The sequence below is a fragment of the Lynx rufus genome, unplaced genomic scaffold, assembly GCF_022079265.1.
Source record: "Lynx rufus isolate CCGP_SWC_20201006 ecotype Redwood Valley unplaced genomic scaffold, mLynRuf1.p SCAF_7, whole genome shotgun sequence".
In the NCBI taxonomy this organism is placed as follows: domain Eukaryota; kingdom Metazoa; phylum Chordata; class Mammalia; order Carnivora; family Felidae; genus Lynx; species Lynx rufus.
In genome coordinates this window covers 48,464,562-48,480,407 of record NW_025814889.1, presented here as the reverse complement: position 1 = coordinate 48,480,407, position 15,846 = coordinate 48,464,562, and the positions used below count along the sequence as shown (strand labels likewise).

At 41.1% G+C, this 15,846-nt stretch overlaps 1 protein-coding gene across 2 annotated transcripts in view; it reads left to right on the top strand.

The window, feature by feature from the left end:
• The window catches only part of GUCY2C (guanylate cyclase 2C), an 82,396-nt gene that overhangs the window by 12,246 nt on the left and 54,304 nt on the right, over window positions 1-15,846 (top strand). The window contains exons 1-6 of one of the 2 annotated variants that reach the window (XM_047065798.1): window positions 1,179-1,410; window positions 7,274-7,386; window positions 8,748-8,812; window positions 11,303-11,518; window positions 12,607-12,728; window positions 14,418-14,514. In XM_047065798.1, coding sequence (XP_046921754.1) covers window positions 1,194-1,410; window positions 7,274-7,386; window positions 8,748-8,812; window positions 11,303-11,518; window positions 12,607-12,728; window positions 14,418-14,514 — 830 coding nt within the window. In that variant the 5' untranslated portion in view covers window positions 1,179-1,193. Of the gene's footprint in view, window positions 1-1,178; window positions 1,411-7,273; window positions 7,387-8,747; window positions 8,813-11,302; window positions 11,519-12,606; window positions 12,729-14,417; window positions 14,515-15,846 lie in introns of those variants that run through there. The other variant, XM_047065800.1, reaches the window with a different exon arrangement.

Below are 15,846 nucleotides of genomic sequence, written 5' to 3'. Positions count from 1 at the left end.
TCCTTTCTTGACCATTAGTGTGAAGTTCCAAATCCTAATGGCATATAGGAAACCCCATGGCCTACCCCTGTCTACTCCATTGTCAACCTTTATTGCCACTAGATGCCTAGCTCTCTCCACTCCAACCATGCTGTGTCTCTTTCAGTTCCACAAACACATTCATGTCACTTCCCACCCCTGGGCCTTTACAAAAGCTGTTCCCCTGCCTCCCACACTCCTTCTCTCCTCTTTCCATTCAGCTAACTTCAGTTCATCCTTCTGGGTAGCTCAAAGACACTTTCTCAGGGAAGCTTCCTCAACTTTCTAGAATAGGTTATATTAATCTGCCATGTGCCACACAGCACTCTGTACTTTTTTCCATGGTTGAGTTTATTCATAATTTTTTTTTATTTTTCAATTTTTTTTTATTTTAGAGAGAGAGCCCATGAGCCTGGCAGAGGGACAGAGGGAGAGAGAGAATCCTAAGTGGGCTCCACACTCAATGCAAAGCCCCATGTGAGGCTCAATCCCATGACCCTGGGATCATGACCTGAGCTGAAATCAAGAGTCAGACATCACAATTATTTATTTAATGTGTGTCTTCGTCACCAGAATGCATGTTCTATGAGGACACTAATATATTCACACCACTTATAGCTGTATACCTGGTGCTTTGCTAATGCCTAGCACCCCGTCAAGTCTCAACAAATAGTTGCTGACTGGGTGATTGAAACAGTTCTTCTAGTTGAGAATTCAGTTCCAGTGTGCAGCTATAACCTAAACACCACATAGTCCACTATATCTGTGCTTTCCTTAAGCCCTTTGACCTTTATTTTTCATTTTACAAATCTTTTTATGTATATACTATACTTCCCTCTTCCCCTTTTTCCTCTTCCCAGTGATGTGTCACAAATTGATGTATTTTTATTGGGTGAGGCCCAGGTAATCTCCCTGTTTATAACTCTGGCCTTTCTGTGAGCAAACACACAAAGTGACCTTTGGTTTATCTCCTACCATAATGTAGCTGCTAATTGCTGGCAGGCAGGTTGTGTCCCATGGGCCACGTGACCAGTGGGGCATGATCAGAAAGGAGCGTGGGGAAGAGTGGACTGAGGGACCCAGCTAGAGGCTGTCTAGGCGGAGTTCCTGCCTCCCTCAAAGTGCAGAGTAAAACAAGCAAGCACAAGGAGTATGGTTCTGAGGTAAGCAAGGTCATGAAGATGACACTGCTGGCCTTAGTTTTGTGGTCACTGCTCCTCCATCCAGGGCTGATGTTCTGGACCTCCCAGATCAGTCAGAACTGCAACAATGGCAGCTATGAGATCAGCGTCCTGATGATGAACAACTCGGCCTTCCCAGAGACCTTGGATACCTTGAAAGAAGCGGTGAATGAGGGAGTGCAAATAGTGAGACGGCGTCTGCTCAATGCTGGTAAGAATATGGTCACAGGATCCACCTCCTCCCTGTTACCCCTCTGGGGTCAAAGGGTCGTTTGCATTCTTTGCTTAATCACCCACTCTCCTCTACGGGCTTGTCAGACAACCCCTTTCTATTTCAAGGCAGTAGGTCCTCAGAGAGAAGGATTTAAGTCTTACTGCGTTATGCTCCGTCATAATTCACCCTGCTCTTGGAATGACCCCAGTCCAGAGAATGCCAGATGTTCACAGCAGTGAAATGCCCCAGATGCAACTGGATTGATGGCTCCATTTCAGGGAGGCATCATGTTCCTTTCTGTAACTCTTCAGAGGCAATATTTGATCTGGACCTGAGAGTTCACAGGGTTACCGGTCAAGAACATGAATTAAGAGAGTTAAATTCAGACAGATGCTGCATCTATTTCTGGGATTTTTAATCCATCTGTTCACTCTTGACATCTCGGCTGGCTATTACATAAGACATAGTCCAGGAAATTTGCAACCAAATTCAGTGTTACGGTTCTTCATTGTATCTATTAATTATTAAAATAAACTTTATAACATTAGATAAAATATGTAGAATAAAGAGAAAAAAATCACCCCTGATCATTTTCAGCCACCCGGATATCTCCAGTGTCTTTCATATGCTCAGTTTCTTGTTTTTAAGAACATGATTAGGATCACTATGGCGTAGAAACAATTTTCTAGGGGTGCTTGGATGGCTCAGGTGGTTAAGCTTCCAACTCCTGGTTTCAGCTCAGATCATGATCTCACAGTTCATGCCCATATCAGGCTCCATGCTGGGAGCCTGCTTGAGATTCTCTCTCTCCCTCTCTCTTGGCCCCTCCCCCACTCATGCTCTCTAAATAAATAAATAAACTTAAAAAAAAAAGATAAACCAAAACTAAAAAAATTATTAAAAAAGAAAAGAAACAATTTTCTATCCCGATTTTACTTCACATTATTCTGCAAATGACTTTCCTATAACTGCATAATCTTTATGTGATGTGAGTGGATATGTAATATTCTTTGGAGTAGATATCTTCCCAAATCATCCAGTTATTCCCTACTGTTTGATTTCCCATTGTTTTTAATTTCTCATGGTTACTTAAAAATACTACAATAAGCATTTTCAAATATATAGTTTTTTCCATTCTTTGAGACTAGATTGCCGAAAGTATGATTACTGAGTCAAGGACTATTTCATATGTCTTAATGTTTACTTATGGTTCTAAAGAGGGTATGTCTTGATTTTCTCCATGTAAAATTCTGTGCTAATCAGCTCTTTTCTAGTGCCCAAGCTGCGCCGGTTCATTAGGCTCATGCTCTCCTCCCCATGTGGCCAACACAAGGTATATATATGTTTGGTACCTCTGCCAAAGGCTGCACAACTGTGTATGGACGTTATTTAAGCCTCATGCTGTACCTTTCTGTTCCTAGACTGGATGTGTGTGTTCCAAGAAGTTGTCACAAATAAAATTCATATGACCATGAAAATACAGTAAAATTCTTTGGTCATATAGCAAGAGGTATCATGTATCACATATCTGTGATACCTTTTTGCTGTGCAGTATACATTTCTTCAATCTTGTCTGAGACCAGTTCAGATGTAACTAGCTAGATCTGATCTAGAGCTGTAATGGAACTAGAAGGATTTAATAAAATCCCCTTATTTACCAAGACTGTGGCATCATGGAAAGAAAATTTGATTTGAATTCTGGGGACCTGTATTGGAGTCCCGGCCCCAGACCTTTCTCTTTTTGTGACCCTGGGTGAGCTTTTTCCCTTAGTCTCTCTGAGCCTTGGCTTCCTTGTTTATTGAGTACCCATCATGTCCTAGGTAAGATATATAGCGTCCTTCGTCACCACAGCTCTGTAAGATTGGCATTATTGGCACGGTTTCACAGTGGAAGCTTCATAACTTTGCTGAAGTCATACAGGCTGTCTATTTGATACGAAATTCCAACCCCTATCTGTCTGGTTCCAGCTGTCTGGACGCTGTATAATCTTTACCCACCATGAACTAACTTTCTCATTAAAATGAGCCAGTGAAACACGATGGTGAGAAGCAGAGATTTGGAACCAGACAGCTCTTTGTTCATATTCCAGCTTTGTGTCCAACCATTTATCATCAGTGACCTGGAGCAAATTACTTAAGTTTTCTGAGCCTCAATCCCCTTAGCTATAAAATCACAATAGATAGTAGTTACCTCGTGTGGATATGGTATGAATTAAATGAGGAAATTCATATAAAGTACCAATACACAGACTGAAACATAATTAGGAGTTCAGTAAGTAGCGGTGGTTTTATTGTCATCCCTGTTGTTGTTTTTGTTGAGGATGTTAAAGTTGTGTTATTACTGTGCTGTTGCCACTGTTACCTGAACAAGTTACCAGGATATAAAATAAAGAGTGTAGTATAGTGGTAAGATTTTGATCTCTGGACTCATATAACCTGAATTTGAATTCCTGATCCACCTATCACTAGTTTAATTATAAACACTTTATCAAGTGAGTTATTTATTCTAAGTTCTACTCATCTCATTTATAAAATAGATTCATGGAGCGCCTGGGTGGTTCAGTTGGTTGAGCGTCCAGTTCTTGATTTCGGTTCCCCCAGGGTTGTGGGATCGAGCCCTGCATCTGGCTCTTGGCTGAGTGTGGAGCCTGCTTAAGACTCTCTCTCTCTCTCTCTCTCTCTCTCTCTCTGTGCCCTTCTCCCTTGCTTGTGTGCACTCACTCTCTCTAAAATAAAAACTATATATATTATATGTATAATATATATACTCATATATAATAGAGTCATGAATGGATGAGTGGTGAGGTGGCTGAATAGATTAAATGAGTGGACAATTTTGAGGGGGATGAAAGAATAAACAGTGATGCCCAGAGTTTTGTATTTAATGATGCATTTTGTTAGATGGATGTTCATGCATGAGAAACTCAAGAAGTACAGGTTGTGATGGAAAGATACGTTCATGTTCTAAACATACTGAGCATTATTATTTGGGGGAAATTCTAAGACATATACTTAAGGACTAAACTGAAGAAAATTAAGAGTTCAAATGTTGTGGGTGATGTCCAAATGTAAGAAAACAATATTTTTTCCTAGTACTTAGGAAACGTCTGTGAGTTTTGAAGAATACATGGGATTTGATAGACAACATGCAAAAAGAGACTCCTTCTGCCTTAGGACATCACCTTCTCAAGGATGTATGTTTCCTGGCTAGGCACACCCAGTTCATACCCTCCAAATGATCTCATGTGCTAAGGGGGCCGCTTTCCTAGGCTCCAGCACCTAGATTCAGATTCCCTTTGGTCCAACTCCTTCCTCAAAGCCCTAGGTAGAAGACAAAGGGTTCTGAGATTACTCTGTATGCCTTGGCATTCCATCCATCTTCCCAGCCCTGAGATATCATGCTGGGGTGGAGGTGCAGGCAGGAGAAAGATGAGAAACCACACTTGGGTTTGGGAATTGTTAAGTTTAAAAGTTAAGCTTCGATATGAAGTCACTATGTTGTCTGAAAATTTTTCAGTATTTTCTTGAGAAATCACTTGGGATTTGGGGAGATAAAGGGGAAGAGATCCTCCTCTTCCTCTACCAAATTACACTACACTTTGCAAACTGCTATTCTATAGCATATCAGATTGTGGAATCAGACTGTCCTAGGTTCAAAACCCCAGCTGTGTCCCCCTAAGCAAGTTAATCTACCTCTCCAGACCTCCATTTTCTGATTTTTAAACTAGGAAGACAAAATATCAATTAACCTCATAGGATTCAGGGGAGGATTAAGGATTGAAATAATGCATGCCGAAAAACACAGCCTAATGCTGGGCATCTAGTGACAGAGATCATCCAGTTCTGTTCTGCCAACCAATGGATGAGGAACCGGGGCCCCATAGATGAAGTCACTTGTCTGAGATCACACTCAATGGATGTGAATTTCCCTTCTCCTAGGTCCTGTGCAGGATTTATACTTGGGTTTTGCCGTGCCCATCCAGCATGGGCTGCCTGGACAGTAGGATTTTTAAGTGAGTCATCTTCAGTGCTCCTCATGGTGGCAAGAGGGAGCAGAGCCCTCACAGAGGTTGAGGAGGAGGAGCTAATGTATACATTAACAGCTGCAGATGTGGTCGTCTTCCGAAAGCCCTGTTTTCATCATGTGACTGTGTACTTTAATCCCTGAGTCCTCTTGCTGCTTTCTAAGACAGGCTCAAGCCCTATTTTCTCCTGGTGCCCACATGCCCTCTCCTTTTCTTCTGGGTCCCCAGCAGCCTCACTCATACTATTTTCCTGGTTTCATTGACCCCATATGCTCCCTACCGCTGTAAGAATTAAGTAACAAAAAAGGGTGTAAAGTGTGCAGTATTACGACTGGCATATGGCTATACGCAAGTGTTAGTTGCTATTAAATCCCTCACTGGTCCCACCTCTTCTATTAATTTTCTTTGGTCTTATTACATTGACCTCTCCTACTTGGCAACTCTTATTTAGATCCCTTACTGAACAGTCTCAGGAAAGTGTTCTTGAGTTAACCCTCCCCCCACCCAAAAAAAAAGACAAGAAGTAAAATGCTCCCTAGTCTTAGACACACCTCTGAGGTGGCTATAGACATGCAAAGATACTTTTCATTCTTTGAAAGAACAGGTCTCTGTCTTTAAAAATATTCTTATTTGGGGAGTGCTTGGGTGGCTCAGCCAGTTAAGCATCAGACTCTTAATTTCGGTTCAGGTCATGATCTCCAATTGAGCCCCGCATTGGGCTCCATGCTGAGTGTGGAGCCTGCTTGAGATTCCCTCTCTCCCTCTCTCTCTGCCCCTCCCCCACTTATTCCCTCTCTCTCTCTCTCTCAAAATAAATAAACATTTTTTTAAAATAAACATTCTTATTCGGATGTTCAGAAGAACAATAACTTCTGTTGTTGACATGCTTTACTCTTTTAAAAGTATCAACATTATTACGTTTGATAATTCTGGTTTTAATCCCATTTTACATTTGAGGGAACCAAGTTAGAGAAATTCGAATGGCTGGTGCAAGAACACTCAGAACATCACTCCCTGCAACCAGCAGTATAACTAGCAGCTGAGGTTTCCAGACTTCCTGTATAAGGGCTTGGCACTATTAGGATGCCTCTCTTAGGAATCAAACATTTCTGCGGAATATTTTTTATCGGAAGGAGACAAAATGTAAGGGATAGAGCTTGGTCACATGGTTCCGCTGTCTTTTTATTCTCGTCCAAAATATGGTATCTAGCAATACCAAGGGATATTACCAAGGCTCTTGCCTTGATCTGAAGGCGATCTGTTATCCCAAGATCCTAGACCATGATGGACACAGTTCACTTTGGCTTTGGGGACAGAGCACAGCGGTTCCAGTGTGCACGTTGGCAGGAAACAGAACCAGCACCTTGGAACATGGAAGAACAGATATTGTAGTGGCTACATTTTTGTTTTCCTAACACTCTCCAGAACTGTACAGGAAACTTGCTGAGTCTGCAGTTGTGAAAAGAGGAGAGCCTTGAACATAATGAAAATGTTGTCAAGCTGGGTTGTGGGATGGTTGCACAAATACACATTTACTAAAAATCATTCAATTGTACACTTAAAATGGGTGGCATTTATGGAGGGCAAATTATACCTCAATAAAGCTGTTGAGAGAGAGACAGAGAGACAGAGACAGAGAGGCAGAAATAAAAGACAGAGACAGAGAGAGGAAAGAAGTGACAGGTAGTGATATAAGAACTCAGAACTCAAATATTCCTGGGCCTGAAGATGCATATCCATTTTTTCCCAGGATCAGCTGACAAAAGGTAAATCTCATGGCTATAAACTACCAAAAAATAACATGTTTTCTCTTTTCCCTCATTTCTGGATAACAGGCATAAATGTGACTGTGAATGCTACCTTTCTCTATTCGAATAGTTTGATTTACAAGTCAAGTGACTGCCGGAGTAGCACCTGTGAAGGTCTTGACCTACTCAGGGAAATTTCAGTAAGTAAATGCTTTTGTAGGTGTAGCTCACACCTCTTAGTACAGGGAGATCACGGTGTGAGACTTGAGCACCCGTCTGTGAGCATTTCTTATGTCATCTCTAGCCACATAGCTGAGTGTTTTGGAGACAGGGTAATCTGACTTTATCCCCGTATGTTTCCCAAGAGATGAAGGCCCTCTGGGAATACAGGAAAGTCGGGAGAATCTTCTGCGTTCTAGCTCTACACTTTCAGTGTTATGGAGGGGACTTATTTTGTTTTAAATTGTTTCCAAAACCTTTTAAAAATGTGAATGTTGGCATTAATTGGTTTTCTTCTGTGTCCCTCGGGAAGCACCTGAGGGATTCTAAAGCCCTGTACCAGAGGTCTCAGTTTCAGGTCATAACCGTAGATGCAGTCACGGGTTAATTGCTTAAGAGCTGAATCTGAAACCTAATTTTAAAGTAGTAACTGTAACGTTAAAGGGTGGAAATGGGAGGGGAAAGATTCTTGCCTACTCCCTCCTCCCAACTCCCCACCTCAGCCCGGGCTTTATGGAGCAAAAGAATGTTCTAAGCTCTCCAGAGGCCACAAGGTGTGTGAGAAGCCTTTTTACTACAGAAACCCAGAGAAAGGTTCTCCTAGAAGCAGAGCACTGGACATAGAACCATGGCTCTAAATCTTTAATCGATAGCATTACACCAACCAGACAGGTAGACTCACATGGGGAAGAGTGGTTGATGACATCAGTCATTCTCAATCTTGGGAGGGCCAGGGATGAGCGAGGGGAGTTTAACAAACTCCACTTTATGATGCTAGGAGTGTGCATTTCTTCCTTCCACCTCTTGAGAGGGAGGCATACTCTGGTTTTCTAAGACTAGGGATGGGATGTTCCTAATCACGTTCCTCTTCATAAATAGTACAAGACACGATCTGTAGTCACCCAACTGGTCACACTGCATTTTGTTCTCTTTAGCCCCATTTCATAGCCCTCCCTAAAAGTAAAACTTGCCCTCATCCCACAAAGCGCCTCCAAATCTAGTCTCTCCTCAGTCTGGCCCACAGGTATGTCTCATGGTACAGTCTATCAGTCCTTCCTATCCCGCCCTGCATCCTCCTCTTGACAAAGAACCCGGGTTCACCTTCATCCTTCTTACCTTCAGCAGAATACCCTTCCTTCCACCTGCAGCATCTTCTTTTTCTCAGATTTCTTTATCCCTTAGTGTCCCGTCCCCAACCCAAGGCACCATGAGTTGCTCCTTTCTTCAGAGGCCTACTTTCTAACCTTCTAGAGGCCTTTTTCATTGCCACTTCTTTCCTGTCCATTTACTCATTGCTTTTATTTCAGAGACTGATTTTTCTTTTTCTTTTTTTCCCCTACAGAATAAAAAACAGATGGGCTGTGTCCTTGTGGGGCCCTCGTGTACATATTCCACCTTCCAGATGTAGTAAGTAGTTTGGTTTGTTGTTTTAATGCTACCGTAAGTTGAAGTCAGGACATGGTATCACTATTTAAATGATTTATCAAACAGAAGTCTAGTCAAGGCAACACAACCAGAGGTGTTGGAACCCTCACATTTTGCTACTTCTCTGTAAGTGTCATTCCCTTGTCCAGGTAGCTCTACCTTTGCTTACCATGAGGTGAAGGACAGTAGCTATTCACGTCCAGTTACTAACATCTGAGCCCGAGAGGCAACATGGTATAGGTAAAAAGAGTCCTGACAGGGAACAGAGAAGACAATGAACTTGGATAATTTGAGGAGTTAATGAAGGAAATCTTTACTAAAGTATGAGCAGAGGAAACACACAGGAAGGTACAACACCCTGGGCATTAGCAGGGCTCGGTTCTATCCTTAGGTCCTCAGAATAAGGGAAGTAGAAAGGTACTCAATTCACAGCACTGAGGATTATATAATTAACATATTAAAGTACCTTGCACGGTGCCCTTTTCAGCTTAGGAAAAAAAAAAACAACGCTTCCAATATATTCTACAATAAAAACATTTTTCTGCCTTGGCGAAAATCACCCTCATTCTTCCATTCATTTTACTCAGTGTAATTCTCGCCACCATGAAACATTTTGTTCTGCCAGATCACACCTTCCCTAAATCTAAAGCCCTCTTCTTTGCCTGTGTTTCATCTGTTCAGTCTTCCCCTGAATCAAGGATCACCTTTGTCTACACAGAGAAAACTATGCTAAAGGACCCCCATGCAATAGATTTTGGAAGGTCACATTGAATTTCTGAAATTTCTGTTGCAAAGTCTGCCTCTGACACTTCCTACCAGCTGTACAAATACTCTGAGATGCTCACACCCACTGCATGCCACGGAAGCACTTTCTCAGCTCATCTTCCTTACTAAAATGCAGGCAAATACAGATTCTTCTCCTTCCATTCATTCCCAGTCGTCGTCTAATCTGACCACTTGTTGCTTTGCAATAGAATGTGCTCAGAAGGAAAGGAGGAGTAGGAAAATTGATTGACTATTTATGAAACCTTTTGTGTGCAAAGAAGCACTTTGGTTTTGTCAGAGTAGAGAAATTAAGTAAAACACAGCCCCCTGCCCAGTAAAATAGAGAAGACAACAAGAGCATTGGTAACCAGTACAAGGCAGAGTATAATAAGCTCAACTGAAGAAACACAAACAAGAAGCTGTGGGGTTCAGAGAAGAAAGGAGCTCCCTCTGGTTGGAAGAGTTTAGCTCAAAAGGGGAAGGATTTCTTGAAGGAGATGGTATACGAGTTGAGTGTTGAAGCATAGGTGAGATTTTAATGAGTAGAGATGAGGAGTTAAGAAGTGTAGACATTTTGTGAAAGTCAGTATCAACCAGTGTGCAAGAGATGAGTAGGGGGATAACAGATAAAACTAGAAAAATTAAGTAGGGCTGTATTGGGGAGGTCACGAGTTCCAGGTGAGGGAAGCAGATTTAATTAGATTTGCATCAGAAACAACTTAGATGGTGCAGGGAAGAAGCAGCTCAACTTTGGGAAGAATAAGAATAGAGCACACAGGAGACACTGATGGGGAAAGTCATCAGGGGAGGAGGAGAGCTGAATTAGCATGCAAGCAGTTGACCTGGAAAGGAAGGAGAGCTTTTAAAGATATTTAAGGGTAGAATAACTGATAACTGATTTGATACCTGATTGGATGTCAGAGTGAGGGATGAAAAGTGTTCAAAAAACACTAAAAGAAATGAATAATGGTTTTGAAAAATGAAAAGAAAAGTAAGTTTGACTGTGAACATAGGGAGTTTAAGTGCAAGCAGGACACCTAGCGCTCAAGATGAAAAGGAGGTTTTGTTTTCCTTCCTTTATCAAGTGCACATTGACGGTGCACATATGACCCAGGCAGACTGGAGATACGGAGGTGAATAAGCCAGACGTGATCTGTGCCTTCATGGAGCTTGCAGTCTAGTGGAGGAGGCAGATAGTAAACACATACTGACCCAAAAATTACCTGGTCACAGGTATCAGTGAAAGGTTTTTCTGATGGCTGAAGGGATCTTTAATCCAGGACCCGATGCATGAATAAGAGTCAGCCAGGCAAAGAGCCAAGGGGAACAGCATTTCTGGCATATGTCAAGGCCCTGATGATGGCCCATCCTCTGTCTTCTTAGCCCTACTCCCCAAAGGCCATATGTCCCAGCCCCGATGTTATGACCACCCCCTCCTTTTAGAATAAATTGGAACCAAGCCACATTATACATGAAAATATGCAGAGTATCTTAAAACATAACATATGCTCAATAAACGTTTTAAAATTTACCTGTGTGGGAGGGACACCTATTTAAGTTAGAAACCTGCTTGAGTGACCCTATTTCATTCTTACTTACCATTTATAACCAACCACAGGAAACAGTTTGAAACAGTTTAAAGAGGGATTGTATTTGTGCTACTGAAGTTAATCCTGATGTTTGTTTCTTTCTTGCCTCTTGGCATAGCCTTGACACAGATTTGAACTATCCCATGATTTCAGCTGGGAGTTTTGGATTATCTTGTGACTACAAAGAGACTTTAACCAGGCTGCTGTCTCCAGCTAGGAAGCTGATATACTTCTTGGTTAACTTTTGGAAGGCCAATAATTTGCCATTCAAAAATTTTTCTTGGAACACTGCGTATGTTTTCAAAAATGGCACCGAGACTGAGGACTGTTTCTGGTGAGCAGGACCATTAATATGCTTCTGGCACTTGCCATAGAGAGAGGCCACAGAATCCTGGCAGGCCATCCAGTTATTATCAGATGCACCTTCCATCTGAAACAGCACTGGGAGTGGACACCAGCCCACTTTCTAACACACAAATGCAAAAGGGCCAAAGGAAACATGGTATAAATACAATCAACATGTGTCACATTTGCAGCACTCTAGCTTTCAAAGTACTTTCACATTACTTTTATTGATCCCCTATAGTAAATCCTCTAAAGAAAGGAGAACAAGTACAAGTTCCATTTTACAGATAAGGAAAGTGAAAAACAATGGTTACTGCTTTCACATTACTGTGAAAGATGTGATACCAGAGAATATGCATTCTGCCAATACCTACAGCTAGTTAGAAATAATTTGTCTCCCGATCGCTCAGAGGAATAAGTGGAGCGGGAGGAGAACAGGATATCAGGCACCATTGCTAAAATAAAATTACAAGGTTCACACAACTCCAGCACAGGTGGCAGAAGGAATCTTTTGGTTGTGTTACTGTCTACACCACCACGATGCTGCTTGCTTCTGCAGTCTCTCTCCACCTAAGTATGCGGAATAGTAAGGGTACCACTGGGAATGCACATCTAGGGACCTAAAGAGTCAACCTTAAGGCCTCATCCTGGAAATTTCGAGGTGAGCTTAGAGCCCACAAAGGTCCATTTCATTGGGAAGATAAATGATTCCTATCAACTCTGAATTTTTGCACTGTAGACTCAAAGGTTTCAACTTATCTGTGATAATGGGGTTTATAGAGCAAAGTAGCCTTCCTTCTGCAGATAGCAGGAAGCTATTATAAACAACCCACCAAATGTCTCCTATTTGTATATATACATGAAGATTCCCTAAAACTTATCCTTATATCTTTACCAAACTAGATCCCACCATCCAAACTATTGATATCATGATGTGTATCATCGGTTGGGTTGATTGTGGAAATGAAGTTTAGACGAACAAGTCCCACAACAGATCTGTAAACAATGAGCAAACAACATGGAAGGTCATGCAGAAACCAAACTTGTTTCTTAGAGTTTCTCTTTTCTCTGTTCTAGGTACCTCAATGCTCTGGAGGCTGGAGTTTCCTATTTTTCTCAGGAACTTAGCTTCAAGGATATGTTGAGGGGAAATGACCAGTTTCAGGATATCTTAATGAACCAGAACAGGAAAAGCAATGGTAAGGGGACATGGAGATAATTTTTTGCCAACTTCTTCCTCACAACTACTACATCTTTAAGAGTCATTTTGACAAATCTACCAGCACAGAGTTATCATAATTACCTCTATATATTTTGTTTATCTGGGGAGATCGGCAGTTGCATGCAACTCCATTATATTAGTCCTTCTGCCGATTAAAACCTTTTCCTATGAGAGAAAGGAGAAAAGTAGTGTTGAATAAATACATTAGCGTCATGAAAGTAATAATGATGCCAAAGTCTAGCTTGTATAAACCAAAATGATATCATGACCCACCATCGATAAACTGCTTTTTATTTATTTTTTTAATGTTTTTTTAAATTTATTTTTGAGACAGAGAGAGACAGAGAATGAGCAGGGGAGGGGCAGAGAGAGAGGGAGACACAGAATCGGAAACAGGCTCCAGGCTCTGAGCCATCAGCACAGAGCCCGATGAGGGGCTCAAACTCACGGGCTGTGAGATCATGACCTGAGCTGAAATCGGACGCTTAACCAACTGAGCCACCCAGGTGCCCCAATAAACTGCTTTTTAAATTCACCTCAATCTAATCTATTATTGGATTTATGACTAATCCTCACACATTCTGAACCCTGGTCCCCTGATGACCAAGAGGATATGTTTACTGATTATCTGGCCTAAAGCAAAACTACAAGGTTAGCATATCGTCTCATTTTCCTCTAATGTATATCCCACATGCCTAGTCATCTCCCAGTGACAGGTCAAATGTGGGATAAAATCATGCTCACTAAGCTGTGAGGTGATTTGTTTCACTTTCCAAGAATTCTCTTTACAAATAAGAATAAATCAGAAGCAAAGGGATCAACTGTGGACATTTCTTATGAGGGAACGTGCTTGTTTGGTAAGAATTCCTAGCATCACTCAAATCATCATCTACTGTCATTATTTAAGTATTTGCCATAATCAGAACCCTCCATGTACAAATCATTGGCAAGATGTGGGGCGAAAAAGAAGTATAGATGTCCCTAAAAAGAAGTATTCATGTCTCTAAGGAGTTTATTGGACAACATAGTATATAAAAAGATCCAATGTACCCCAACTCCTCTTTCTCATAGAGTCATGCATTTGGGAAATCTGATTCCAATGAGTACGAGAGCTCACAGAACCGGATTGAACCCTGCCACTGAAATCACTAAGACTGAGTTCTGAGTTGAGAAGCTTCAAGCAAAGCCGAAGGAACATGGGCTTGTTCAGAAACATGGCATAAATTCACCCATTAATTTTACTATAACTTTTTGAACCACTTAACAATTGGTGAGGTGCGCTTATCAATGAAAATAGTTTATGTAACTCCTCTAACCTTTAGGTATAATGGAATAAACACTGAGCTGGATTCATAAACTTGCATATTAGAGCTCTGCCATCTCCTAGTTCTTTAACCCTTTGACATCTTGTCTTCCAGTCTCTTTAGATCAATAAAGTTAAGGGAATGGACTAGAGGATTCTTTTTAAGATTCCATGCAGCTCTACTCAGACTCTATGACTGTAAACGGAAAAAAGCAAGGGAGAGAGTAATTGAGGAATTGGTGTTAACCTTGAAACATAAATGTAGCACAGACATACTGGGTTCAGATTCGGGCGCCTGGTTCCCACGTGTTTGAATGTAGACCATTGTGTATTTCTCTCCTTGTTTTGCTGTCTCTTCTCTAGTGATTGTTGTGTGTGGTACACCAGACACGATCAAGTCCCTCAAGGGTGACCGGGCAGTGGCTGAAGATATTGTGATTATTCTAGTGGATCTATTCAAGTAGGTGTAATATTGGAAAGAATTCTCTTTTCAGAAAGGAAATACTCCCAGGATTTCCAGAAGAGACATTCTCTTTTCTCTTGTTTTGCACTGACTTACATGGGATTCGGTACAATCAAGTTTCATTCTTGCATCACAGCCTCATTTTTGTTTAATTGATTGTAGCCTTAGCAGATATGCATATCTTTGATATCACTATCATGTCTAAATACAGAAGTTTCATGACCCATTAAATCTACATGTCCATTCATCTACAAGGATCTTGGCCCCCAGCCTGATTTTAAGGTCTTTCCAGGCAGTGATAAATCAACTAATAACCCAATCCAATAGCATTATTTTCAGGAATGTGGGACATATCTCTGCTTTCTTTTGCTAATGGCCTTTGATCCTAGATGACTTATCCTTTGCCACCTTTGTAAGAGGAAAGTTCCAATTAAATGACTGCTTCTCTGCCCTGTGTGGTTTAGTCATGGGTGGCAATTTTATTCTCTGTAATTCTCTAGAGCAAAGGAGAGAAAATTCTGGAGGATAGACACTTTCTTTCTTTTTTCTTTAAAACATAAATATAGTACAGACATACTTTTCTTTCTTTCTTTCTTTCTTTCTTTCTTTCTTTCTTTCTTTCTCTTTCTTTCTCAATTTTTATTTTTTAAATTCAAATATAAATAATATGCAGTGTTATATTTTACCACTCATCTTCTAATATGGTTGGAGACCCTACAAACCTTGCCAAGGTAGTATCTGAGTCAGATTAAACTTACAGAAGTTGTCACCGGTACACCTGTGCTTCTTGCCCCATCAGCTAGATCGTATGACATCACTTATCTGCCTGCACCATTAATCATTACCTGTCTGTCCTTAACCTAGACACTGTTACTGCACTACATATTTCCCATATTTGCCTAGTCATTTCACCCACACTAAATGTACGTGTCACAGTGTTAAGAGGAAGGAAACATAGGGACTGCAGGTCTGTTTGACTACTATTTGTTCATGAAGATAGTCTTATCAATCAACTTAGCCTTTTAGTTGCAAAATACAGGAAAGAGGACAAAGTTATCAACATTTCACTCCTACAACCACATTGACAGCTGCTCTGACAGTTGCTTTGCTCTGTGGTAGGAGTCCTCAATGTAGCCAAGTTGGTGTGATTTTACTATTAGCGAATCTTCAACCCGGGGCAAAAGTGTAGGCATTCCTTTGTCACTGGTCTTTAAGGACACCTGGCTATGTTTTTGGTAGATCATGAGCTTCATTTGAGAATAGACATAACTTCGTTTCAAATTCTAATTCTGACACTTGTGGTTCATTTGACTCTTGGGTATTACTTAA